Below are 27,763 nucleotides of genomic sequence, written 5' to 3' on the forward strand. Positions count from 1 at the left end.
CAATTCAGTCAGCCAGCTTTTGCAAGTTCAAGTTCAAAAGTTCAAAGCAACATGTATGTCACCAAATTCTACCGAGATTCATTTTCTTACAGGCATTCATGGTAAATAAAATAGAATTAATAAAAATAAACTGCACTCATATACTTAAAACAACCCACAGACAAAGGCAGATACACCGTGCAAACACACAGATCGATGAATAATACTGGGAAAATGAGTCATTGAACGCAAGTCTCTAGGTTGTGAAATCTGTTCTGGGTTGAGGTGAGTGAAGTTATCCCCTCTAGTTCAGAGACCTGATGGTTGAGGGACTTCCTACCTGATGGCAGCCTCGAGAAGAGAGCGTGGTGGGATCCTGATGATGGGTGATGCTTTCCTCTGACAGGGCTCTATATATGGTGGGGAGGACTTTACCCGCAATGGACTGGGCTGTATCCCCTAGGTCTCTGTTCTGGGGTATCAGTACTTCCAAACCAGGCTGTGATCAGGATAGTCTCCACTACACGCCAATGAGCATCTGATGAAATCCCAATACACTTCAATTCCACCTGCTCCACGCTTTCTCTGTAAACCACCCCATCATCCTGCCCTTTTACCCACACAGTTCATGTCAACCCTTAGTGCTCTCTCACTCCCCCCTTCCATCCCCTCCCCTCCCCCTCTTCCAGCTCTCCCTCCCATGACCGCACTCTCCTATTCACTCCCCCTTCACACCTCAACCCTTCTCTTCCCCAGTCCTTACCTTCCGCCCTTCCCCTCCCAATTCCTCCTTCCCCCTCAATTTCTCCTTCCCCTCCCTCACCTGCTCCTCAACCTTCCTCTTCTATGCCTCACTCCTCTCCACCTTCTCTCCAACATCCTCCTCCTCCCATCGTTTTCCCCTCCACCCTTCATCTACCCCTTCTCCCTATCTTATCCCCTCACCAGACTCCCCCTTCTATCCCCCACTCCTCCCATCACCCTCCCCCTCACCTCCTCAAACCACATCACCCTCCACCCCATTCCCCTCTCATTCTCTCTTCCACATCCTACTACCCCCATCCCACCCCTCATTCCCCATTCCCTCCCCGTCACCCCTTCCCCAATCCGACCCCTCCCCATCACCTTCTACCACACCCCCCACATCCCCCTCACCCCATCATCCTCCCCTTCCCCACCCTCTTCCTCATACCCCTCCTCCACATCCCCATCCCCACATCCCCTCACACCCTTCCTCTCCACCCCCTCACCTCCATCCCCCTTGACCTTCCTCACTGCCCCATCACCCCCACACCCTCTCCCTATCACCCTCCATCCCCACTCCACTATTCCTCCTTCACCGCATCATCCTCCCACCATTAACCCCTACCCCATCCTCTTCTTCCTCATCCCCCTCCTCTGCATCCCCATCCCCTCACCTCCATTACCTTCATACCCCTCAACCCCGCATCTCCATCCCCCTCAAGCCCCTCCTCTTCATCCCTTACGTCCACTCCTTCACCCCCAAGCCCACACCTCCACTCCCTACCTCGCCCCAACCCCTCACTACCCCACAGCCCTTCAGCCCGTATCCCCGCCCTGAGCCCGGTTTGCGGAGCGGTAGTGAGACGCTGTCCCGCCCCGTGGGCGGGTCCGCACCAGCCCGGTTCAGCAAGCGGGAGGAGCAGCGCATTCACTCGGTGTCTTCGGCGGACGGACATGGATGCTCGAGTGCCGGGGGGACGTGGCGCCGGTAACCGGGATGATTCTGCCGGGGGGACGGGGCGCCGGTAACCGGGACTGATTCTGGCGGGGGGACGTGGCGCCGGTAACCGGGACTGATTCTGCCGGGGGGACGGGGCGCCGGTAACCGGGACTGATTCTGCCGGGGGGACGGGGCGCCGGTAACCGGGACTGATTCTGGCGGGGGGACGTGGCGCCGGTAACCGGGACTGATTCTGCCGGGGGGACGGGGCGCCGGTAACCGGGACTGATTCTGGCGGGGGGACGTGGCGCCGGTAACCGGGACTGATTCTGGCGGGGGGACGGGGCGCCGGTAACCGGGACTGATTCTGGCGGGGGGGACGTGGCGCCGGTAACCGGGACTGATTCTGCCGGGGGGACGGGGCGCCGGTAACCGGGACTGATTCTGGCGGGGGGACGTGGCGCCGGTAACCGGGACTGATTCTGCCGGGGGGACGGGGCGCCGGTAACCGGGACTGATTCTGGCGGGGGGACGTGGCGCCGGTAACCGGGACTGATTCTGGCGGGGGGACGTGGCGCCGGTAACCGGGACTGATTCTGGCGGGGGGACGTGGCGCCGGTAACCGGGACTGATTCTGGCGGGGGGACGTGGCGCCGGTAACCGGGATGATTCTGGCGGGGGGACGTGGCGCCGGTAACCGGGACTGATTCTGGCGGGGGGACGTGGCGCCGGTAACCGGGACTGATTCTGGCGGGGGGACGTGGCGCCGGTAACCGGGACTGATTCTGGCGGGGGGACGTGGCGCCGGTAACCGGGACTGATTCTGGCGGGGGGACGTGGCGCCGGTAACCGGGATGATTCTGGCGGGGGGACGGGGCGCCGGTTACCGGGACTGATTCTGGGGGACACAGATTCCGGGGAGTGAGGCTCGCCGAGTGAACATCCCGGGTTAAACCCGGGGCCACGGACGCTGCCGACCCGCGGTGGTTGTCAGGACAGAGGAAGACGGCCTCTTTCACTTTCGTTTCACTCTCCTGCCTGAAGCGGCGGAAACTCCCATCCCAGAGCAGTAGCATGAAAACAGGCCATTCGACCCTACCAAGAAGCCCTATCTGAGCCGGTGCCGTTTGCCCCGTAACTGTTCCTATCTGCCTTTTAAATATCGTTAATGTTCCTCCCTCAATCACTTCCTCTGGCAGCTCGTTCCATAGACGGACCATCCTCCAGGTGTAAAAGTTGCCTCTCAGGTCCCTATTAAACCTCCCTCCCCCTCACCTTAAACCTGTGCCCAACCTGTGTTCTTGATTGCCCAACCCTGGGGAAAAAGACTCTGCACGTTCACCCTACCTGTGCCCCTCATGGTTTTATACACCTCTGTAGGGTGTCTCCTACACTCCAAGGAATAAAGTCCCAATCTCTCTCCATAACTCAGTCCCCAAACCCCAGTAACATCCTGGTAAATCTCCTTTGTACTCTTCCCAGCTCAATGGCATCTTTCCTCAATGGCAGGGCGACCAGAACTGAACACAATACTCCAAGTGTGGCCTCACCAATGTCTTGTACAACATCAACATAACGTCCCAACTCCTGTACTCTGTGCCCTGACTGATGAAGGGCAGAGTGGTAAACACCTTCTTCACTGCCCTGGCTACCTGAGACTCCACTTTCAGGGAACTATGTCCCCATACCCCAGGGTCCCTCTGTTTTACGACACTCCCCAGGGTCTCTGATTTAGATGAAGGGATTAAAAGTAACATTAGCAAATTTGCTGATGACACAAAGCTGGGTGGCAGTGTGAAATGTCAGGAGGATGCTATGAGAATGCAGGTTGGGTGAGTGGGCAAGTGTATGACAGATGCAGTTTAATTTGGATAACTGTGAGGTTATCCACTTTGGTGGCAAGAACAGGAAGGCAGATTACTATCTAAATGGAGTCAAGTTAGGAAAAGGGGAAGTACAACGAGATCTAGGTGTTCTTGTACATCAGTCAATGAAAGCAAGCATGCAGGTACAGCAGGCAGTGAAGAAAGCTAATGGCATGCTGGCCTTTATACCAAGAGGAATTGAGTATAGGAGTAAAGAGGTCCTTCTGCAGCTGTACAGGGCCCTGGTGAGACCCCACCTGGAGTATTGTGTGCAGTTTTGGTCTCCGAATTTGAGGAAGGACATTCTTGCTATTGAGGGAGTGCAGCGTAGGTTAATTCCCGGAATGGCGGGACTGTCAAATGTTGAAAGATTGGAGTGACTGGGCTTGTATACACTGGAATTCAGAAGGATGAGAGGGGATCTGATTGAAACATATAAGATTATTAAGGGATTGGACATGCTGGAGGCAGGAAGCATGTTCCCGCTGATGGGTGAGTCCAGAACTAGAGGCCACAGTTTAGGAATAAGGGGTAGGCCATTTAGAACAGAGATGTGGAAAAATTTTTTCACCCAGAGAGTGGTGGATATGTGGAATGCTCTGCCCCAGAAGGCAGTGGAGGCCAAGTCTCTGGATGCATTCAAGAGAGAGTTAGATAGAGCTCTTATAGATAGCGGGGTCAAGGGATATGGGGAGAGGGCAGGAACGGGGTACTGATTGTGTATGATCAGCCATGATCACAGTGAATGGCGGTGCTGGCTAGAAGGGCTGAATGGCCTACTTCTGCACCTATTGTCTGTCTACCTGTGACTCCACCTTCTGGGAACCATGTCCCCGCACCCCAGGGTCACACTGTTCTAGAGGGATTGAAAGCCATGGGCAGTGGGGAGAGGGGAAAGCTCTGGGTGATGATGAGGGGAAGGAGACTGGTTGCCAGTGTGTGACACTCATCTGTGTCCTCCTTCCCAAACTCCCCCCCCCCCCACAGGGAGTTACGTGGGGGACCGTGTGAGTGCGTGGAGCAGGGGGGAGGGGAGGGGGAAGATTGGGGATAGGAGGGAGTAGGGAGGCAAGGAGCAAACTGGGATTGAGAGAGAGGAGGAGGAAAGGATGGATGTGGGGAATAGAGAGGGAGAGAGAAGAGAGAGAAAAGGGGGGAGCAAAGAGAAGTGGAGATGGAGAATAGGTTCAGACAAAGTAGGGAAGGAGAGGGTGGAGATGGAAGGTGAGACAGGGAGTGGAGAGGTGGGGAGAGGGTGAGGACAAGATGGGGAGAAGGAGGGGAAGGTGGGGATAGGAGGGGAAGGTAGGGGAGGGTGAGAGAGGGAGAGGGATTGGTTCTTGGTTGATGCAATGTAACCCTCACCTGACTCCTTTCTCCCTCCAGAATCGCAAGCCGACAAAGCCGAGATCCTGTCAGAACTGAAGGGAAAAGAACCGATCTCAGCCCTGAACCTGTCCCGGCTGCTGGGCTGCACGAAGGCGGCCGTCCAGCGCTGTCTCTACCAGCTCTCCGAGGAGGGCAGGGTGCAGAAGGTGGGAGAGAAGCTTTGGAAGTTAGCTGAGGAGGACGAGGTGAATGGGAACACCGGTGAGGAACGAGGGCCACCTCCAATAGGTGAGTGACCCCAATCTCCCTCCTTCCCAATGTACAGTGCCCCACTCCACTGGGGAATAGTTCTTGGGCAGTGGGGAGGGGAGAAATGGTGAGGAGGGAGGGGCAGTGAGGGATAGGGTAGAGGAGAGAGAAGAGTGAGTGGGAGGCGGGAGGGTGGAATGCGAGGAATGCGGAGGGAAGATGGGAAAGAGGAGAGGAAGTAAGTGGATGGTGGGAGGGAAGGAAGGACATAACGGTAGCAGAAGGAGAATGTGGGCAGAAAGGTTGGTCAGTCTTCAGACGACACAAGAATTGGTGGAGTTGTAGACAGTGTAGAATATTGCCAAAGCATCAGTTACAGAGATGGGCAGAGAAATAGCAGATGGTATTTAACCTGGACAAGTGAGAGGCTGAGCTGAGGCCCCCATCAGTCAGGGTTGACCACGGATGTGGCATCCTAGCTGTCCAGATACACGAGCCTGGACAGTACGACATGGAGAGCAGGCAGTTGCCCCTGCCGCCACGCATCTGATGAACCCAGAGGAAAGCAGGACTGCCTGCTCCAATTTATCTCAGGGTTGACTCACAAACCTACAAGGCAGCGGAGGTTCAAGATCAGAGTTTTCCTTCCAGATGAGCTGCCAGCCCTGGCTGACGAGCCCCATCTGCCTGAAGTGAGTGGTTTGAAGGCACCAGCAACCCGCATTTGCCTCTTCTGTCTGTCAGTAGAAAGGATTCCGGCAGGCGTTACAGCTCAGCCACATGTGAAGGCCAGGAAATGGACGGTTGTTAGAAGCTAGTTGAGACGCAAGCCATTGGGAGCATTTACGAGGTAGTGGGAGCATTTAATCAACACCACCACCAGCAGCATTAAGGCACTTTCAGAGGTCAAACGTAAAGAGGCAGTTAAGGACAGGACTGTTGATGTAGAGAGGAAGTTCCAGATTCCCCTGCCCAAGTAGACATGACGGCAAAGAAGACATACGACACAATTCCCTTCGTCAGTCGAGAGTTGAGTACAAGAGTCGGGAAGTCTCGTTGCAGCCGTATAAAACTCCGGTCTGTCCGTTCCTGGAGTACTGTGTGCAGTTCTGGTCTCCCCATTACAGGACCGGTGGAGAGGGGACGCTTTGGACAGGGGGCAGAAGAGGTGCACGAGGATGCTGCCTGGGTTAGTAACAAGGAGACATCGGACAAACTTGGGTTGTTTTCCCTGGAGCTGTGGAGGCTGAGGAGAGACTTTCTCAGGGTTTATAAGATTACGAGATGCACGTACAGAGGGGACAGAAAGCACCTTTCTCCCCAAGATTCAAACGTCGAGTACCAGAGGAAATGCATTTAAGGAGAGAGGGATGCCAAGAGTATACCCGCAGGCATGGGGGTGGCAGCAGATATGATAGAGGTGGATCAGGTGCTGTTAGACAGACACATAGATGAGCAGGAAACGGACGGGAGTTGGACATTGTGTATGGGCAACAGAGGGAGATGGACATTGTGTACGGGGAATGGAGGGAGATGGACATTGTGTACGGGGAATGGAGGGAGATGGACATTGTGTACGGGGAATGGAGGGAGATGGACATTGTATACGGGGAACGGAGGGAGATGGACATTGTGTACGGGGAATGGAGGGAGATGGACATTGTGTACGGGGAATGAAGGGAGATGGACATTGTGTACGGGGAATGGAGGGAGACAGACTTTGTGTACGGGGAATGGAGGGAGACGGACATTGTGTACAGGGAACGGAGAGAGATTGACATTGTGTATGGGGAACGGAGAGAGATGGACATTGTGTACGGGGAACGGAGGGAGATGGACATTGTGCATGGGGAACGGAGGGAGGTGGACACTGTGTACGGGGAATGAAGGGAGATGGACACTGTGTACGGGGAAATGGAGGGAGATGGACACTGTATGGGGAATGAAGGGAGATGGACACTGTGTATGGGGAATGAAGGGAGATGGACACTGTGTATGGGGAATGAAGGGAGATGGACATTGTGTACGGGGAATGGAGGGAGATGGACACAGTGTACGGGGAATGGAGGGAGATGGACATTGTGTACGGGGAACAGAGGGAGATGGACATTGTGTATGGGGAATGGGGGGAGATGGACATTGTGTACAGGGAACGGAGAGAGATTGACATTGTGTATGGGGAACGGAGAGAGATGGACATTGTGTATGGGGAATGAAGGGAGATGGACACTGTGTATGGGGAATGAAGGGAGATGGACATTGTGTACGGGGAATGGAGGGAGATGGACACAGTGTACGGGGAATGAAGGGAGATGGACATTGTGTATGGGGAATGGAGGGAGATGGACATTGTGTATGGGGAACGGAGAGAGATGGACATTGTGTACGGGGAACGGAGGGAGATGGACATTGTGCATGGGGAACGGAGGGAGGTGGACACTGTGTACGGGGAATGAAGGGAGATGGACACTGTGTACGGGGAACGGAGGGAGATGGACACAGTGTACGGGGAACGGAGGGAGATGGACATTGTGTACGGGGAATGGGGGGAGATGGACATTGTGTACGGGGAACGGAGAGAGATTGACATTGTGTACGGGGAACGGAGAGAGATGGACATTGTGTACGGGGAATGAAGGGAGATGGACATTGTGTACGGGGAATGGAGGGAGATGGACACAGTGTACGGGGAACAGAGGGAGATGGACATTGTGTATGGGGAATGGGGGGAGATGGACATTGTGTACGGGGAATGGGGGGAGATGGACATTGTGTACAGGGAACGGAGACAGATTGACATTGTGTATGGGGAACGGAGAGAGATGGACATTGTGTACGGGGAATGGAGGGAGATGGACATTGTGTACGGAGAATGGAGGGAGATGGACATTGTGTACGGGGAATGGAGGGAGATGGACATTGTGTACGGGGAACGGAGGGAGATGGACATTGTGTACGGGGAATGGAGGGAGATGGACATTGTGTACGGGGAATGGAGGGAGACGGACATTGTGTACGGGGAATGGAGGGAGACAGACTTTGTGTACGGGGAATGGAGGGAGACGGACTTTGTGTACGGGGAATGGAGGGAGATGGACATTGTGTACGGGGAGCAGAGGGACATGGACATTGTGTATGGGGAATGGAGGGAGATGGACATTGTGTACGGGGAATGGAGGGAGATGGACACAGTGTATGGGGAATGGGGGGAGATGGACATTGTGTACAGGGAACGGAGAGAGATTGACATTGTGTACGGGGAACGGAGAGAGATGGACATTGTGTATGGAGAATGGAGGGAGATGGACATTGTGTACGGGGAACGGAGAGAGATGGACATTGTGTACGGGGAACGGAGGGAGATGGACATTGTGCATGGGGAACGGAGGGAGGTGGACACTGTGTACGGGGAATGAAGGGAGATGGACACTGTGTACGGGGAAATGGAGGGAGATGGACACTGTATGGGGAATGAAGGGAGATGGACACTGTGTATGGGGAATGAAGGGAGATGGACACTGTGTATGGGGAATGAAGGGAGATGGACATTGTGTACGGGGAATGGAGGGAGATGGACACAGTGTACGGGGAACAGAGGGAGGTGGACACTGTGTACAGAGAATGAAGGGAGATGGACACTGTGTACGGGGAAATGGAGGGAGATGGACTGTATGGGGAATGAAGGGAGATGGACACTGTGTACGAGGAATGAAGGGAGATGGACATTGTGTACGGGGAAATGGAGGGAGATGGACATTGTGTACGGGGAATGAAGGGAGATGGACATTGTGTACGGTGACATGGAGGGAGGTTAACACTGTGTATGTAAAACTTGAGGAAGATGGACTCTGTATGGAGGATGAAATAATTTGTAGGCAGAAATAATTAATTCATGAGGGGTTAAGTGTGTAATTAGCTCTGCTCAACTTAAGACCATAAGGTATAGGAGCAGAAGTAGGCCACTCGGCCCATCAAGCCTGCTCCGCCATTCAATCATAGGCTGATCCAGTTCTTCCTGTCATCCCCACTCCCCTGCCTTCTCCCCATACCCCTTGATTCCCTGGTTAATCAGGAACCTATCTATCTGTGTCTTAAATGCACCCAATGACTTGGCCTCCACAGCCACTTGTGGCAACAAATTCCACAGATTTACCACCCTCTGACTGAAGTAATTTCTCCGCATCTCTGTTCTAAATCCTGAAATGTCCTTCAATCCTGAAATCACGTCCTCTTGTCCTAGAATCCCCTACCATGGGAAATAACTTTGCCACATCTAATCTGTTCAGGCCTTTTAACATTTGGAATGTTTCTGTGAGATCCCCTCTCATTCTCCTGAACTCCAGGGAATACAGCCCAAGAGCTGCCAGACCCTCTCATTCCTGGAATCATTCTCGTGAACCTTCTCTGAACCCTCTCCAATGTCAGTATATCTTTTCTAAGATAAGGAGCCCAAAACTGCACACAGTACTCCCAAGTGTGGTCTCACTTATTGAGTGCCTTATTGAGCCTCAATGTCACATCCCAGCAGGCTTTGGAAAATGCATGCTCATGCACTTAGGTAGTAGAAATAAATGTGCAGATTATTTTCTAAGTGGGGAGAAAATCCAGGAATCTGAGATGCAGAGGGACTTGGGGATCCTTGTGCAGAACACCCAGAAGGTTAACTTGTAGGTTGAGTTGGTCGTGAGGAAGGCAAGAGTCATGTTTGTTCATTTGAAGAACTCTAGAATATGGGAGCAAGGGTGTGATGTTGAGGCTTTATAAGGCACTAGTGAGGGCTCACCTTCAGCATTTTTAGGCCCCTCATCTTAGAAGAAGTTGGAGAGGAGTTTCACAAGGATGATTCCGGGAATGGAAGGGTTATCATATGAGGAACGTTTGATGGCTTTGGATCTGTACTCACTGGAATTTAGAGGGATGAGGGGGGATCTCATTGAAACCTTTCAAATGTTGAAAGACCATGACAGAGTAGATGTGGAAAGGATATTTCCCATGGTGGGAGAGTCTAGGACAAGAGGGCACAGCCTCAGGAAAGAAGGTTGTCCATTTATAACAGATTTGGAGAAATTTCTGAACAATACAGCACAGGACAGGCCCTTCAAAATTTATTGCCACATGCAGATGTGGAGGCCAGATCATTGGGTGTATTTAAGGCAGAGATTGATAGGTTCTTCGTTGGACACGACATCAAAGGTTCCGGGGAGAAGGCCGGGAACTGGGGTTGAGGAGGAGATAGAATAAAGGATCAGCTGTGATTGAATAGTGGAGCAGACTCGATGAGCCAGATGGCCTAATTGTACTCCTGTATCTTATGGTCTTATATTCTTTACCTCCAGAAATGAATTCAAGCATTGCATTCACCTTCTTCACCACCAACTCAACCTGGAGGTTAATCTTTAGGGTATCGTGCACAAGGACTCCCAAGTCCCTTTGCATCTCTCCATTTTGAATTCTCTCCCCATCTAAATAATAGTCTGCCCGTTTATTTCGTCCACCAAAGTGCATGACCATACACTTTCCAACATTGTATTTCAGTTGCCACTTCTTTGCCCATCCCCTAAACTATCTGAGTCTCTCTGCAGCCTCTCTGTTTCCTCAACACTACCTGCTCCTCCACCTATATTTGTATCATCGGCAAATTTAGCAACAAATCCATAGTCCAAATCATTGACAAATACCATAAAAAGCAGCGGTCTCAACATCAACCCCTGCGGAACTTCACTGGTAACCAGCAGCCAGCCAGAATAGGATCCCTTTATTCCCAATCTCTGTTTTCTGCCAACCAGCCAATGCTTCACCCATGCTAGTAACTCCCTTGTAATTCCATAGGATCTTATCTTACTAAGCAGCTTCATGTGTGGCACCTTGTCAAAAGCCTTCTGAAAATCCAAGTACACAACGCCTACTGCATCTCCTTTGTCTACCCTGCTTGTAATTTCCACAAACACTTGTAGTATGTTTATCAGGCAGGATTTTCCTTTCATGAAACCATGCTGGCTTTGGCCTATCTTGTCACGTGCCTCCAGGTACTTGGTAATGTCATCCCTGACAATCGATTCCAACAACTTCCCAACCACTGATATCAGGCTAACAGGTCTATAGTTTCCTTTCTGCTGCCTCCCAAACAGTGGAGTAACATTTGCAATTTTCCAGTCATCCGGTACAATGCCAGAATCTATTGATTCTTGAAGGATCATTATTAATGCACCAAATCTCTCCAGCCGCTCCCTTCAGAACCCGAGGGTGCATTCTGTCAGGTCCAGGAGGTTTATTCACCCTCAGACCATTAAGCTTCCTGAGCACTTTCTCAGTCGTAGTTTTCACTGCACAAACTTCACATCTGGTATACTGCAGATGTCTTCCACTGTGAAAACTGATGCAAAATACACATTTCCAGCGTCATTTTCTATTGGTCCTATATCTACCCACAACTCTCTTTTGCCCTTTATATACTTAAAAATCTTTTAGTATCTTCTTTGATATTAGTCGCCTGCTTCCTTTCATAATTCGTCCTTATGACCTTCTTAGTTTCCTTCAGCAAGTTTTTAAAAGTTTCCCAGTCTTCTATCTTCCCACTAGCTTTGACTTCCAAGTTGCCCTCTCTTTTGCTTTTACTTTGGCTCTGACTTCACTTGTCAGCCATGGTAATGTCCTTCTTCCCTTTGAAAATTCCTTCTTATTTGGAATATATCTGTCTTGCTCTTCCCTCATTTTTCACAGAAACTCCAGCCATTGCTGCTTTGCTGTCCTTCCTGCTAGTGTCCCGTTCCAGTCAACCCTGGCCAGTTCCCCTCTCCTGCCATTGTAATTTCCTTTATTCCACTGAAATACTGACACATTGGAATTTAGTTTTTCCTTCTCAAATTTCAAAGTGAACTTGATCATATTGTGACCACTGTTCCCTAGGGGTTCCTTATCACCACCGGATCAATACACAACACCCAGTCCAGCACAGCCGATCCCCAAGTGGGCTCAACAACAAGCTGTTCTAAAAAGCCATCCCTTAGACATTCTACAAATTCTCTCTCTTGAGGTCCAGAACTGGCCTGGTTTTCCAAATCCACTTTTTTTTTATTAGTTTTTCAAAACATTTTACAAATTAAAAACCAAATCCCAATGAGGAACATTAAAACAGTGCAAAATTAAGCATACAATAACAATATGCTACAAAGGAAGAGAATTTAGCAAAAAAAAAAGCACCTGAATTAAAGACAAGTAAGCTTAGTGTCCTCCCCAAGCCCCACAACACAAGAAAAAACAACAGCAACTCCAGACCAACCACAACACAATATAGAGAGTATAAGTCAGGACAGCCAAACTCCCAGACTGTGAATACACTTAGCAACAGAGGGTAATAATGCCTTCTACCAGAAAAAAAAGGAGCTGAAAGCAAGGGACCGAAAAGAAAAAAAAACCCTAGTCAAGAGGAAGGTTATGAAAGTACTCGATAAAAGGTCCCCAGACCTTATGGAACTTTAGATCCGAATTGAGAACTGAATAATGAATTTTTTCGAGGTCCAAACAGGCCATGATGTCGTTAAGCCATTGAGCATGAGTGGGCGGGGCAACATCTCTCCATCTGAGGAGGATCAAGCGTCTAGCCAGGAGAGAGGCAAAGGATAATATTCGGCATTTGGTCGGACCCAGACATAAATCTGTCTCGCCCCAAAAACCGAACAGAGCAATTAAGGGGTTTGGTTCTAGGTGCTGATTCAGAATACCCGATAACGTACTGAAGACATCTTTCCAGAATTTCTCCAAGCTAGGACAGAACCAGTACATATGGATGAGAGAGGCCACGCCCCTCTTGCATTTATCACAGAGCGGACTAACGCTAGGGTAGAATCGAGATAGTTTAGATTTAGACAAATGGGCTCTTTGAACAATCTTAAACTGTAAAAGGCAGTGGCGAGCACAAAGAGAGGTTGAGTTAACCGATTTGAGAACTGAATCACAGCTCTCCTCAGATAAGGAGATATTTAAATCCTACTCCCAGGCCATTTTGATTTTATCCATGGGGGCCCGTCGTAAGGCCTCTAGTTTATCTCGGATGATTGATATTAAGCCTTTTTCTAGTGGATTCATGGAAAGAAATAGGTCCATAGCATTTTTCGCAGGCATTTCAGGAAAGTTAGGAATTAAAGGAGCAATAAAGTGTCGGATTTGGAGATATCTGAAAAAATGAGCATTGGGCAGATTGAACTTAACAGAGAGCTGCTGAAAAGAAGCGAAGCGATTATCAATGAAAAGATCTTCAAAATGTCTAATGCCCTTCCTATACCAAACCTGGAATGCTGAATCGTATGTAGTAGGTAAAAAAAGGTGATTATGAGCAATAGGGCTGGAAACGGAAAACTCCTGGAAACCATAGCATTTCCTGATCTGAGCCCATATACGCAAAGTGTGTCTAACAAGAGGATTAGCTATTGATCTGGGCAGACTACTAGGGAGTGCAGAGCCAAGAAGTGCAGAGATAGATAATTCTTTGGTGGAGCTCAGCTCATCGCCACCCAGTTAGGGCACTCGGGTTGGCCATAGAAGAAAGACCAGAAGGTAGCACAACGTATATTAGCTGCCCAATAATATAAACGAAAGTTAGATAAAGCCATGCCACCCTCTTTTTTAGATTATGGAGATGGATTTTATTAATTCTAGCACGCTTATTCTGCCACAGATATGACAAAATAATAGTCTAAGGAATCAAAAAAAGATTTAGGAATAAAAATTGGGATAGATTGAAATAGGTATAAAAATTTGGGGAGAACATACATTTTAACAACATTAATACGACCTACCAAAGACATAGATAGTGGTGACCATTGTACCAGACTCTGTTTTATAGTATATGAAAGATTGGCAAAGTTTTCACAAAAGAGATCTTTAAACTTCCTTGTGACTGTAATTCCAAGATAAGTAAATTGATTATGGACTACTTTAAAAGGGAGATCATGAAATGTTAGTTCTTGTGCTTCTTTATTAATTGGGAGAAGTTCACTCTTATGTAAATTAAGTTTATAGCCAGAGATCTAAATCCACTTTTAAGTTAAAATCCCCAGTGATTATCATGACATTGCCCTCTGACACGCCTTTTCCATCTCCTGCTGTCATTTGTAATCCACACCTCAGCTGCTGTTTGGAGCCGCCATTAGAGTCAAATGATGGGCTGAAGGGCCTTTTCCTGTGCTGTTCTGTTCTCTAAAGTGGGGGGAAGGAGGTGTGGTGAGTGGAGAAGATGTGGGTGAGGAAGTAGTGGATGAGTGGTGTGTCTGAGGGAGTGTGGTGTGAGACAGGAGATGAGTGGGGGTGAAGACAGGAGGGAGGAAGCGGTGGAGGGGTAAGGTGCAATATAACCCTCACCTGACTCCTTTCTCTCTCCAGAATCGCAAGCCGACAGAGCCAAGGTCCTGTCAGAACTAAAGGGAACAGAACCGATCTCGGCCCTGAACCTGTCCCGGCTGCTGGGCTGCAAGAAGGCGGCCGTCCAGCGCTGTCTCTACCAGCTCTCCGAGGAGGGCAGGGTGCAGAAGGTGGGAGGGAAGCTTTGGAAGTTAGCTGAGGAGGACGAGGTGAATGTGAACACCGGTGAGGAGCGAGGGGCAGGGTCGAGAGGTGAGCAATCCTATCAGTCGGAGACCATTAATTCTCATTTATTGTCATCACACATTACCAAGGTTCATCTTTAGTAGGTCCTGCGGTCACCTGGAATGAGGTGGGAGGGGAGAGAAGGAACTCGGGCCAGTCCCAGACAAACGTGACCAATTTCTTCGTCCTGGGAAATTTGAACACTACCTACCAGCAAGCGGGGACCACCTCCAATTACATCACCACCCACGTGCAAGGAGGAGCGAGCTACGTACAGGTGGGATCAGGAAACATTATGCAAGGGGAAGGCAGCAACATGCCGTGGAGAGGAGACCCTGGGGACAACGCCCAGACAGGTGACTGGTATATTAAAGCAAAGATATAATACTTCTACACTTGGAGCACTGTGAGCAGTTTTGAGCCAGTTATCTAAGAAAGGATATATTGACATTGGAGAGGGTTTAGAGGAATTTCACGAGAATGATCCCAGGAATGAAAAGGTTAACGTATGAGGAATGTTTGATGGCTCTGGGCTCAAACGGGAATGTTTGTTGGTGTTTAGAAGATTGCGGGGGGGGGGGGGGCGGAATCTTATTGAAACCTATCAAGTACTGAAAGGCTTATATAGAGTGGATGTGGGGAACATGCTTCCATAGTAGAGGAATCTGGGAGCCTCAGGAAAGAAGGGCATCTGTTTAGAACAGGAATGAGGAATTTCTTTAGCCAGAGAGTGATGAATCTGTGGAATTCATTTGCACAGATGGCTGTGGAGACCAAGTCATTTGCTATATATAAAGTGGAATTCGATAGGTTCATGATTCGTCAGGGTGTGAAGGTAGGAGAATAGGGTTGAGATGGAAAATAAATACATCAGCCGTGATGGAATGGTGGAGCAGAGGTAATGGCCTGATTTTGCTCCCATGTCTTGTACAATAGTTATTTGCGATGTGGTCTTATAGACAATAGGTGCAGAAGTAGACCATTTGGCCCTTCGAGCCTGCACGGCCATTTTGAGATCATGGCTGATCAACTACTATCAATACCCGGTTCCTGCCTTGTCCCCATATCCCTTGATTCCCCTATCCATAAGATACCTATCTAGCTCCTTCTTCAAAGCATCCAGAGAATTGGCCTCCATTACCTTCTGAGGCAGTACATTCCAGACCCCCACAACTCTCTGAGAGAAGAAGTTTTTCCCTAACTCTGTCCTAAATGACCTACCCCTTATTCTCAAACCATGCCCTCTGGTACTGGACTCTCCCAGCATCTGGAACATATTTCCTGCCTCTATCTTGTCCAATCCCTTAATAATCTTATATGTTTCAATCAGATCCCCTCTCAATCTCCTTAATTCCAGCGTGTACAAGCCCAGTCTCTCTAACCTCTCTGCGTAAGACAGTCCAGACATCCCAGGAATTAACCTCGTGAATCTACGCTGCACTTCCTCTATAGCCAGGATGTCCTTCCTTAACCCTGGAGATCAAAACTGTACACAATACTCCAGGTATGGTCTCACCAGGGCTCTTTACAAATGCAAGAGGATTTCCTTGCTCTTGTACTCAATTCCCTTTGTAATAAAGGCCAACATTCCATTAGCCTTCTTCACTGCCTGCTGCACTTGCTCATTCACCTTCAGTGACTGATGAACAAGGACTCCTAGATCTCTTTGTATTTCTCCCTTACCTAACTCTACACCGTTCAGATAATAATCTGCCTTCCTGTTCTTACTCCCAAAGAAGATAACCTCACACTTATTCACATTAAACATCATCTGCCAACTATCTGCCCACTCACCCAGCTTAGTATCATCAGCAAATTTGCTGATGTTATTCTCAATGCCTTCATCTAAATTGTTGATGTAAATTGTAAACAGCTGTGGTCCCAATACCGAACCCTGTGGCACCCCACTAGTCACCACCTGCCATTCCGAGAAACACCCATTCACTGCTACCCTTTGCTTTCTATCTGCCAACCAGTTTTCTATCCATGTCAATGTCTTCCCCCCGATGCCCTGAGCTTTGATTTTACCCACCAATCTCCTATATGGGACCTTATCAAATGCCTTCTGAAAATCGAGGTACACTACATCCACTGGATCTCCCTTGTCTAACTTCCTGGTTACATCCTCGAAAAACTCCAATAAATTAGTCAAGCATGATTTACCCTTGGTAAATCCATGCTGGCTCGGCCCAATCTTATCACTGCTATCTAGATATGCCACTATTTCATCCTTAATAATGGACTCTAGCATCTTCCCCACCACCGATGTCAGGCTGACAAGTCGATAGTTCTCTGTTTTCTCCCTCCCTCCTTTCTTAAAAAGTGGGTTAACATTAGCCATTCTCCAATCCTCAGGAACTGATCCTGAATCTAAGGAACATTGGAAAATGATTACCAATGCATCCGCAATTTCCAGGGCCACCTCCTTTAGTACCCTAGGATGCAGACCATCTGGACCTGGGGATTTGTCAGCCTTCAGTCCCATCAGTCTACTCATCACCGTTTCCTTCCTAATGTCAATCTGTTTCATTTCCTCTGTTACCCTATGTCCTTGGCCCATCCATACATCTGGGCGATTGCTTGTGTCTTCCTTAGTGAAAACAGATCTAAAGTACTCATTAAATTCTTCTGCCATTTCTGTTTCCCATAACAATTTCACCCAATTCATTCTTCAAGGGCCCAACATTGTTGTTAACTATCTTCTTTCTCTTCACATACCTAAAAAAGCTTTTGCTATCTTCCTTTATATTCCTGGCTAGCTTGCGTTCGTACCTCATTTTTTCTCCCCGTATTGCCTTTTTAGTTAAGTTCTGTTGTTCTTTAAAAACTTCCCAATCATTTGTCCTCCCACTCACTTTAGCTCTGTCATACTTCCTTTTTTAATGCTATGCAATCTCTGACTTCCTTTGTCAACCACTGTGGCCCCTTTCCCCTCCTTTGAATCCTTCCTTCTCTGGGGGATGAACTGATCTTGCACCTTGTGCATTATTCCCAAGAATACCTGCCATTGCTGTTCCACTGTCTTTTCTGCTAGGCTATCCGTCCAGTCAACTTTGGCCAGCTCCTCCCTCATGGCTCCATAGTTTCCCCTGTTCAGCTGCAACACTGACACCTCCGAGCTGCCCTTATCCTTCTCAAATTGCAGATAAAAACTTAGCATATTATGATCACTACCTCCTAATGGCTCCTTTACTGCAAGATCGCTTATCAAATCCTGTTCATTACATAACACTAAATCCAGAATAGTCTTGTCCCTGGTCGGCTCTCGTACAAGCTGTTCCAAGAATGCATCCCGTAGGCACTCTACAAATTCCCTATCCTGGGGTCCAGCACCAACCTGATTCTTCCAGTTCACCTGCACGTTGAAATCCCCCATAACTACTGCAACATTACCTTTGCCACATGCCAATGTTAACTCCCTATTCAACTTGCACCCAATATCCATGCTACTGTTTGGTGGCCTGTAGACAACACCCATTTGGGTCCTTTTGCCCTTACTGTTCCTCAGTTCTATCCACACAGACACTACTTCTCCTGACCCTATGTCCTCCCTTGCAAAGGACTGAATCTCATTCCTCACCAACAGGGCCACCCCACCCCCTCTGCCCACATTTCTGTCCCTATGATAGCACGTATGCCCTTGTACATTAATTTCCCAGGTCTGATCTCCCTGCAGCCATGTCTCCGTTATCCCAACAACATCTTAGTTACCCATTCGCACCTGGGCTTCAAGCTCATCCGCCTTATTTCTGATACTTCGTGCATTCAGATATAGAATTTTTAACCCTTTTCTCCTCTCTCTGTTTAAATCGCTGCCTATTGTGCTTAACCCAGCTCCCCGAACTCCCATCGGGCTATACGCCCCTAGAATTTTGTTGTCCTTCCTAAATTTACTTATTCTTTCAACACATTTAACTTCATGTTCCGTCTTTGGAGAGGGTGTCGAAGAGGTTCACCGGGATGCTGCCTGAATTAGAGAGCGAGAGCTACAAGGAGAGACTGGACAAATTTGGGTTGTTTTCTCTGCAGTGGCAGAGGCTGGGGGGAGATGTGAGAGAAGTGTATAAGATTGTAAGAGGCACAGATTGAGTACACAGTTAGGGTGGAGGTGTCTAATACCAGAGGGGCAGCACTTAAGGAGAGAGGAGGAAAGCTCAGAGGACTTGTGCAGGAGAAGAGTTTCTTTATCCAGTAAGTGATGGGTGTCTGGAATGTGCTACCTGCGGAAGTGGTGCAGGCAAATATGATAGAGGTGGTAAGACGTTCAGAGACAGACACATGGGTGTGCGGGGAACGGGGGGAGACAGACATTGTGTACGGGGAATGGGGGGAGATGGACGTTGTGTACGGGGAATGGGGGGAGATGGACACTGTGTACGGGGAACGGAGGGAGATGGACATTGTGTACGGGGAACAGAGGGAGATGGACATTGTGTACGGGGAATGGGGGGAGATGGACGTTGTGTACGGGGAATGGGGGGAGATGGACACTGTGTACGGGGAACGGAGGGAGATGGACATTGTGTACGGGGAACAGAGGGAGATGGACATTGTGTATGGGGAATGGGGGGAGATGGACGTTGTGTACGGGGAACGGAGGGAGACGGACATTGTGTACGGGGAATGGAGGGAGATGGACATTGTGTACGGGGAACGGAGGGAGACGGACATTGTGTGCGGGGAACGGAGGGAGACGGACATTGTGTGCAGGGAACGGAGGGAGATGGACATTGTGTACGGGGAACGGAGGGAGACGGACATTGTGTACGGGGAATGGAGGGAGATGGACATTGTGTGCGGGGAACGGGGGGAGATGGACATTGTGTGCAGGGAACGGAGGGAGACGGACATTGTGTGCAGGGAACGGAGGGAGATGGACATTGTGTACGGGGAATGGAGGGAGACGGACATTGTGTATGGGGAATGGAGGGAGATGGACATTGTGTACGGGGAATGGAGGTAGATGGACATTGTGTACGGGGAACGGAGGAAGATGGACATTGTGTACGGGGAACGGAGGGAGATGGACATTGTGTACGGGGAACGGAGGGAGATGGACATTGTGTACGGGGAACGGAGGGAGATGGACATTGTGTACGGGGAACGGAGGGAGACGGACATTGTGTACGGGGAATGGAGGGAGATGGACATTGTGTACGGGGAATGGAGGGAGACGGACATTGTGTACGGGGAACGGAGGGAGATGGACATTGTGTACGGGGAACGGAGGGAGATGGACATTGTGTACGGGAGCGGAGGGAGACGGACATTGTGTACGGGGAACGGAGGGAGACGGACATTGTGTACGGGGAACGGAGGGAGACGGACATTGTGTACGGGGAACGGAGGGAGACGGACATTGTGTACGGGGAACGGAGGGAGACGGACATTGTGTACGGGAAGCGGAGGGAGACGGACATTGTGTACGGGGAACGGAGGGAGACGGACATTGTGTACGGGGAACGGAGGGAGACGGACATTGTGTACGGGGAACGGAGGGAGATGGACAATGTGTACGGGGAACGGAGGGAGATGGACATTGTGTACGGGGAACGGAGGGAGATGGACATTGTGTACGGGGAATGGAGGGAGATGGACATTGTGTACGGGGAACGGAGGGAGATGGACATTGTGTACGGGGAACGGAGGGAGATGGACATTGTGTACGGGGAATGGAGGGAGATGGACATTGTGTACGGGGAATGGAGGGAGATGGACACTGTGTACGGGGAATGGAGGGAGACGGACATTGTGTACGGGGAATGGAGGGAGATGGACATTGTCTACGGGGAATGGAGGGAGACGGACATTGTCTACGGGGAATGGAGGGAGACGGACATTGTGTACGGGGAACGGAGGGAGACGGACATTGTGTACGGGGAACGGAGGGAGATAGACGTTGTCTACAGGGTACAGAGAGATATGGACATTGTGCATGGGGAAGAGAGGAAATTGTGTAAGGGAACAGAGGGAGATAGGTACTGTGTTCGGGGAAAGGAGAGAGATGGGCCTTGTGTAAATGAAGTGAGTTGGACATTGTGTACGGGGAATGGTGGGAGACGGACATTGTGTACGGGGAACGGAGGGAGATGGACATTGTGTACGGGGAGCCGAGGGAGACGGACATTGTGTACGGGGAATGGAGGGAGATGGACATTGTGTACGGGGAACGGAGGGAGACGGACATTGTGTACGGGGAACGGAGGGAGATGGACATTGTGTACAGGGAACGGAGGGAGACGGACATTGTGTACGGGGAACGGAGGGAGATGGACATTGTGTACGGGGTACGGAGGGAGATGGACATTGTGTACGGGGAACGGAGGGAGATGGACATTGTGTACTGGGAATGGAGGGAGATGGACATTGTGTACGGGGAATGGAGGGAGATGGACACTGTGTACAGTGAATGGAGGGAGATGGACATTGTGTACGGGGAGCCGAGGGAGACGGACATTGTGTATGGGGAACGGAGGGAGATGGACATTGTGTACGGGGAATGGAGGGAGATGGACATTGTGTACGGGGAATGGAGGGAGATGGACATTGTGTACGGGGAACGGAGGGGGATGGATATTGTGTACGGGGAATAGGGGGAGACGGACATTGTGTACGGGAAACGGAGGGAGACGGACATTGTGTACGGGGAATGGAGTGAGATGGACATTGTGTACGGGAAATGGACATTGTGAACGGGAATGGAGGGAGATGGACATTGTGTACGGGAAACGGAGGGAGACGGACATTGTGTACGGGGAATGGAGTGAGATGGACATTGTGTACGGGAAATGGACATTGTGAACGGGAATGGAGGGAGATGAACATTGTGTACGGGAAACGGAGGGAAATGGACATTGTGTACAGGGAACAGAGGGAGATGGACATTGTGCACGGGAAACGGAGGGAGATGAACATTGTGTATATGGAACAGAGAGGAATGGACATTGTGTACAGGGAACCTACACAGATTGAGGAGGAGGAGGTGCTTGCTGTCTTGAGGCAAATCAAAGTAGATAAATCCCCAGGACCTAACAGGGTATTCCCTCGGACCTTGAAGGAGACTAGTGTTGAAATTGCAGGAGCCTTGGCAGATATATTTAAATTGTCGGTATCTATGGGTGAGGTGCCGGAAGATTGGAGGATAGCTCATGTTGTTCCGTTGTTTAAAATAGGCTCTAAAAGTAATCTGGGAAATTATAAACTGGTAAATTGGAAGTCGGTAGTAGGTAAATTACTGGAAGGAGTACTAATAGATAGGATCTACAAGTATTTGAATAGACAGGGTCTTATTAGGGAGAGTCAACATGGCTTCGTGTGTGATAGGTCATGTCTAACAAATCTATTAGAGTTTTTCAGGGAGGTTACAAGGAAAGCGGATGAAGGGAAGGCAGTGGATGTTGTCTACATGGAATTCAATAAGGCCTTTGACAAGGTCCCACATGGGAGGTTAGTTAGGAAGATTCAGTCACCAGGTATACAGGGTGAGGTAGTAAATTGGATTAGACGTTGGCTCAATGGGAGAAGCCAGAGAGTGGTAGTGGAGGATTGCTGCTCTGCATGGAGGCCTGTGACTAGTGGTGTGCCACAGGGATCAGTGCTGGGTCCATTGTTATTTGTCATCTATATCAGTGATCTGGATGATAATGTGGTAAATTGGATCAGTAAATTTGCTGATGATACAAAGATTGGAGGTGTAGTGGACAGTGAGGAAAGTTTTCAAAGCTTGCAGAGGGATCTGGACCAGCTGGAAAATTGGCTGAAAAATGGCAGATGGAGTTTAATACAGGCAAGTGTGAGGTATTGCAAGTTGGAAGCAAAAACCAAGGTAGAACATACAAGGTAAATGGTAGGGCACTGAGGAGTGCAGTAGAACAGAGGGATCTGGGAATACAGATACAAAATTCCCTAAAAGTGGCGTCACAGGTAGATAGGGTAGTAAAGAGAGCTTTTGGGACATTGGCCTTTATAAATCGAAGCATTGAGTATAAGAGTTGGAATGTAATGGTGAGGTTGTACAAGGCATTGGTGAGGCTGAATTTGGAGTATTGTGTGCGGTTTTGGTCGCCAAATTACAGGAAGGATATTAATAAGGTTTAAAGAATGCAGAGAATGTTTACAAGGAATTTGCCGGGACTTGAGAAACTGTTACAGAGAAAGGTTGAATAGGTTAGGACTTTATTCCCTGGAGCATAGGAGAATGAGGGGTGATTTGATAGAGGTATATGATGGGCATAGATAGACTGAATGCAAGCAGGCTTTTTCCACTAAAGCCAGGGGAGGAAAAAAACTAGAGGACATGGGTTAAAGGTGAAGGGGGAAAAGTTTAAAGGGAACATTAGGGGGGGTTCTTCACACAGAGAGTGGTGGGAGTGTGGAATGAGCTGCCAGATGAAGTGGTGAATGCAGGCTCACTTTGAACATTTAAGAAAAACTGGACAGGTACGTGAATGAGAGGTTTATGGAAGGATATGGGCCAGGAGCAGGTCAGTGGGACTAGGCAGAAAAATGATTCGGCACAGCCAAGAAGGGCCAAAAGGCCTTTTCCTGTGCTGTAATTTCTATGGTTCTATAGAACGGAGGGAGATGGACATTGTGTACGGGGAACGGAGGGAGATGGACATTGTGTACGGGGAAATGGAGGGAGGTGGACATTGTGTACGGGGAATGGAGGGAGATGGACATTGTGTACGGGGAAATGGAGGGAGATGGACATTGTGTACGGGGAATGGAGGGAGATGAACATTGTGTACGGGAAACGTAGAGGAGTGGACATTGTGTACGGGGAAATGAGGGAGATGGACATTGTGCATGGGGAACGGAGGGAGATGGACATTGTGTACGGGGAACGGAGGGAGATGGACATTGTGTATGGGGAATGGAGGGAGATGGACATTGTGTATGGGGAATGGAGGGAGATGGACATTGTGCATGGGGAATGGAGGGAGATGGACATTGTGCATGGGGAATGGAGGGAGATGGACATTGTGTACTGGGAATGGAGGGAGATGGACATTGAGTACGGGGAACGGAGGGAGATGGACATTGTGCATGGGGAATGGAGGGAGATGGACATTGTGTACTGGGAATGGAGGGAGATGGACATTGAGTACGGGGAACGGAGGGAGATGGACATTGTGTACGGGGAACGGACATGAAGTCTTGTCACAGGAAAGCTGCTTTCCTATGGTGGGAGGGCTTCACCCCTGATGGATGGGATGTCCATCTTGTAATCCTATAAACCTTTATCAAGTCTCCCCTCAGCCTCTGCCACTCAACCCAAGTTTGTCCAACCTCTCCTTGTAGCTCAAGCCGTCTAATCCAGACAGCACTCTTCTGCACCCTCTCCAAAGTGCCCTCCCTTCCCCAAACACTTCCTGTAATGGGGCCGACCAGAACTTCACTCAATGTTCAAAGGCTTGTTTATTACACTGTACACAATTCTGAGATTCTTCTTCTCCAGATAGCCACGAAACCAAGAAAAAAAGAATGGTAGCATGATCATAAACGCTCAAACCCCCTTCTCCACATGAAGTGCAACAAGAACCCCTGCCCTACACATAATGCCCCCCAACACTGGCCCCCAAATCCCCCTCTCCGCACAAAAGAATAAGAACGAACAGATGAAAACACAGACTATAAAAACAATAAGGCTGAGAAAGGCCTGGCCAGAGCTTAAAACAGCTGCAACTGGACTTCCCGCCTCTTGTACTCACCCATCTGACCAATGAAGGAAAGCGTACTGTACATCTTCTTTACCACCCTATCAACTGTGAATTGTGGACTTGGACCCCGATATCCCTCTGTACATCAACACTGATAGGGGTCCTGCCATTAACTGTGTCCTGTCACTTCACATTTGGCCTCCCAAAGTGCAACACCTCACACTTGCCTAGGTTAAGCTCCATCTGCCAACTCTCTGGCAGATCTGTAACTGAACGATGTACCACTGTATTCTTTGTTGACTTTCTACACTAAAACTCTACCAATTATCGTGTCATCTGTGAACTAACTAACTCACATATCCACATTTCCATCTAGATCACTGATATCTTTCACAAACAGCAGAGGTCCCAGTACAGATCCCTATTGAACACCACTGAGGTCCCGGCATTGGTGATGAACCTCCAACCAAAATAAATCTCATTGACCACTACCCTCTATCTGGGCAAGCCAATTCTGAATCCAAGCAGCCAAGTCACTATTTTAGTCTTCTGGACATGCCTTCCATGAGGGGTCTTGTCAAACACCTCAGTGAAATCTATGTGGACAACATCCATTACCTCACCCTCACTAGTCACCTTGGTCACTTCTTCAATTTTGGTCTGTAGTGTTCATTGCTGAGGTAGTGATTAAGGTTGTGCTAATTGGGTCAAGAACCCAGATGATTCAAGGGAAGAAGGTGTTACTGAACCTGGTGACATGGGACTTCAGGCTTCTGTACCTCCTTCCGGATGGGAGATGTGAGAAGATGGCTTAGCACAGATGGTGGGGATCGTTGGTCACAATTTTGCTGTACTCAGGTAGTGAATAGGATTGTACTAGTTGGTTTAGGAACCAGATGGTTGAAGGGAAATAGCTGTTCCAAAAGAGCTGTGATTGGTGTTCTTGGTCAGTATGTAATCAATGGGCCTGTTCTGTGCTTGTCTTATTTCTCTCAGACTGTTGCTCTCCCTCCAATTTGCCAGGAGATCCCCGGGGCAGTGCCGAAGACCAAGAGAGTAATGTGACTATCATCACTGAAGAGCTGATGGGTTTGCAGATTGGGAATGCCAATGTCATCATTAACCAGGCAGATATGGCCGGTGACAGCTAATGGGTCTGTCCAGCAGCCAATCGAGCCATCTAGCCTCTCAGTTTTTCAAATGCAGTGCTCTCTGCATCGTGGGAAGGGCTGGCAGAGGGGTCTCCGCATCGTGGGAAGGGCTGGCAGAGGGTTCTCTGCGTCGTGGGAAGGGCTGGCAGAGGGTTCTCTGCGTCGTGGGAAGGGCTGGCAGAGGGGTCTCTGCGTCGTGGGAAGGGCTGGCAGAGGGGTCTCTGCGTCGTGGGAAGGGCTGGCAGAGGGGTCTCTGCGTCGTGGGAAGGGCTGGCAGAGGGGTCTCTGCGTCGCAAGGGGTTATGGCGGGGAGGGGAGCACCAGACCTCATTAGTTCCTCTTACCGCATCCAACACTCTTGCCCTTTGCATCTACCTGGTAGTGTGGCGGGTTCTGAAGCCTTCATGGTATCGGAATTTGGGGTGGGGAATTCAGGAACTGAGGGTGTGTGTTGGAGGTTAGGAAGGTAGTGGAAACCTCCAACCTGGCCTGGCCCACTAAACCTCAGGACCTACAGCACATAAGCGGGGGTGCGGGGGGAGAAGGAGATCTCTGGAATTGAAGAGAGGACAAAGCCAGAAGATCACACAACGGAGAAGAATTAGGCCCAGAGCCATCAATTGTCATGACTGCTTCCCAGTCGAATCCTGGCTGAACTTTTCTCTGTGTTCTGTTAAACTCCTTCTCCCCACCACCTCCTTAACAACTGAGAACCCGTCGTTCTCAGTCTCAGTCCCCAGATACATCCTGAAGGTGGCAATGAATTCCACCCTCAGCCTGATGAAATTGCTTCTCATTTTTGTTTTAACCTTATTCTGAGGTTTGCCCTCTGGTCCTAGACTTCCACATGTAAAGGGGGTTTCTTCTTTTTTTCTTTGTTACTGTTGGGAAAGGGCTTCTTTGTTTTGTTAAAAGCAGGAACGTTTCTTTGTTGCGAGAGAGTGCTGGAAGCTTGTTTGTTAAAATTTACTGATAACGAGAATGGTATTCCTTTGTAAACCAAATAGGGATTAATGTTCTTTCTTGAGTCTGTAAGCTTTTGTTGACGGGCTTTTGGGGAGATCGGCATGAGGGGGTCGAGAGAGAGGACGCAATGCTGTAAGCTGGGCGAGGATCCGAGGCCGGGAGGTACTCCAAGGAGGGGGGATGAAGCTAGATGTGCTTGGGTGACCACTCGGAGGGTCCTGAGCTGTTTGGACAGTAGAGGAGTTCGGAGGGTCCTGAGCTGCGAGTCGAGGAGTTCGTTGGGGATCAAATGGTGGCCAGAAGACTTCAGTAATTGAGCTCCAACTGTAGTGCACGAAGTGGTTTGGACTTTGATAAGTTTGGCGCCTGTTCTTTATTTTTTCTCTTCATATATACTGTATCGTTATTAATCACTTAGTTATAGTAACCTTTATAAATTGTACTCATTTAATCGCTTATGGTGTACTGTCTGTTTTTGGGCGAGGCGGGGACATCACACAGCATCCACACCAGCGGATTACCCAGTTTGGCGGGGCCGAAGGCTGCTCCCCCTAGACGAGAACGAGCTGAGCGAGCCTGAGGCGACCCAGGGGGTTACACACACTATCGGAAATACCCTCTCCACATCCACTCCATCTAGTAGTTTCAATGGGTTTCCCCTCGTACTTCTAAGTTCCAGCAAGAACAGGCCCAGAGCCATACATTCATCATCGTCGTTAGGTCGCATCTGGAATTTCCAGTTGGTGGACGATTTCCCTCCACGCCACTCTGTCATATTGGGAAATCATGTTCATGGCAGGTTACAGCAATGGTTTGCCTTTGCCCACTGCCCGGTGAGTTTAAAGAGATCAATACCTCCTGCAGTGGATGACCAGGACGTCTAGGTGCCTTGTTGTGCCTCCTAGCGCTCCACTGCCGCCTGCTGGCCTGCCTTCTTGACCATTGGGCCGTTAATCAGTCTCCTCCGCTCGATCCGCCATGGCCAGACTTCGTGTGCTGGGACGGGCGGATCCCCTACCGAGGTTCGAAGACCTGCCCTCACCTGGTTTGGCCCGTCTGCTGAGACGGTTTACTGGGGTGTGGCCGCTGCGGGTGTTACGGCTACTTGGAGCCACCGGTGAGAGCTGAGCGCCCGGTGTGGACCAAAGGTGGACAAGCTGCCCTGAAAAAAGGCACTGCAGGCCCCCCTCACCAGAGATGCTACCGCTCCTTAGACACCCCATACACCCCCCCCCATACATTAACTCTTTCGCTCCTGGGATCATTCTCATAAACCCATCATTCTTGTGATGGTCT

At 49.7% G+C, this 27,763-nt stretch overlaps 1 protein-coding gene across 3 annotated transcripts; it reads left to right on the forward strand.

Moving 5' to 3' along the window:
• The first annotated feature begins 1,634 nt into the window (after positions 1 to 1,634).
• On the forward strand, positions 1,635 to 27,763 carry LOC132385537 (uncharacterized). 3 transcript variants are annotated; one of them, XM_059957670.1, is made up of 5 exons: positions 1,635 to 1,711; positions 4,915 to 5,145; positions 14,485 to 14,715; positions 14,793 to 15,044; positions 25,347 to 27,763. In XM_059957670.1, exons 1-5 carry the CDS (start codon positions 1,678 to 1,680, stop codon positions 25,499 to 25,501), a joined length of 903 nt encoding a protein of 300 aa, XP_059813653.1. In that variant the 5' UTR covers positions 1,635 to 1,677; the 3' UTR covers positions 25,502 to 27,763. The 3 variants fall into 3 exon arrangements, with proteins under 3 accessions (XP_059813653.1, XP_059813652.1, XP_059813654.1); XM_059957669.1 differs by having other exon boundaries at positions 14,790 to 15,044; positions 25,347 to 27,762; XM_059957671.1 differs by having other exon boundaries at positions 14,790 to 15,044; positions 25,374 to 27,761.

This window comes from Hypanus sabinus (genome assembly GCF_030144855.1).
Source record: "Hypanus sabinus isolate sHypSab1 chromosome 24 unlocalized genomic scaffold, sHypSab1.hap1 SUPER_24_unloc_8, whole genome shotgun sequence".
NCBI classification, from domain to species: Eukaryota; Metazoa; Chordata; class Chondrichthyes; order Myliobatiformes; family Dasyatidae; genus Hypanus; species Hypanus sabinus.

Bases quoted from the DNA above. Each gene is read 5' to 3' on its own strand.
- LOC132385537 (XM_059957669.1), top strand. From the start codon at position 1,678: ATGGATGCTCGAGTGCCGGGGGGACGTGGCGCCG. The intron at 5,146-14,484 runs GTGAGTGACCCC...TTCTCTCTCCAG, and splicing joins ACGAGGGCCACCTCCAATAG to AATCGCAAGCCGACAGAGCC. The intron at 14,716-14,789 runs GTGAGCAATCCT...GTTCATCTTTAG, and splicing joins GCGAGGGGCAGGGTCGAGAG to TAGGTCCTGCGGTCACCTGG.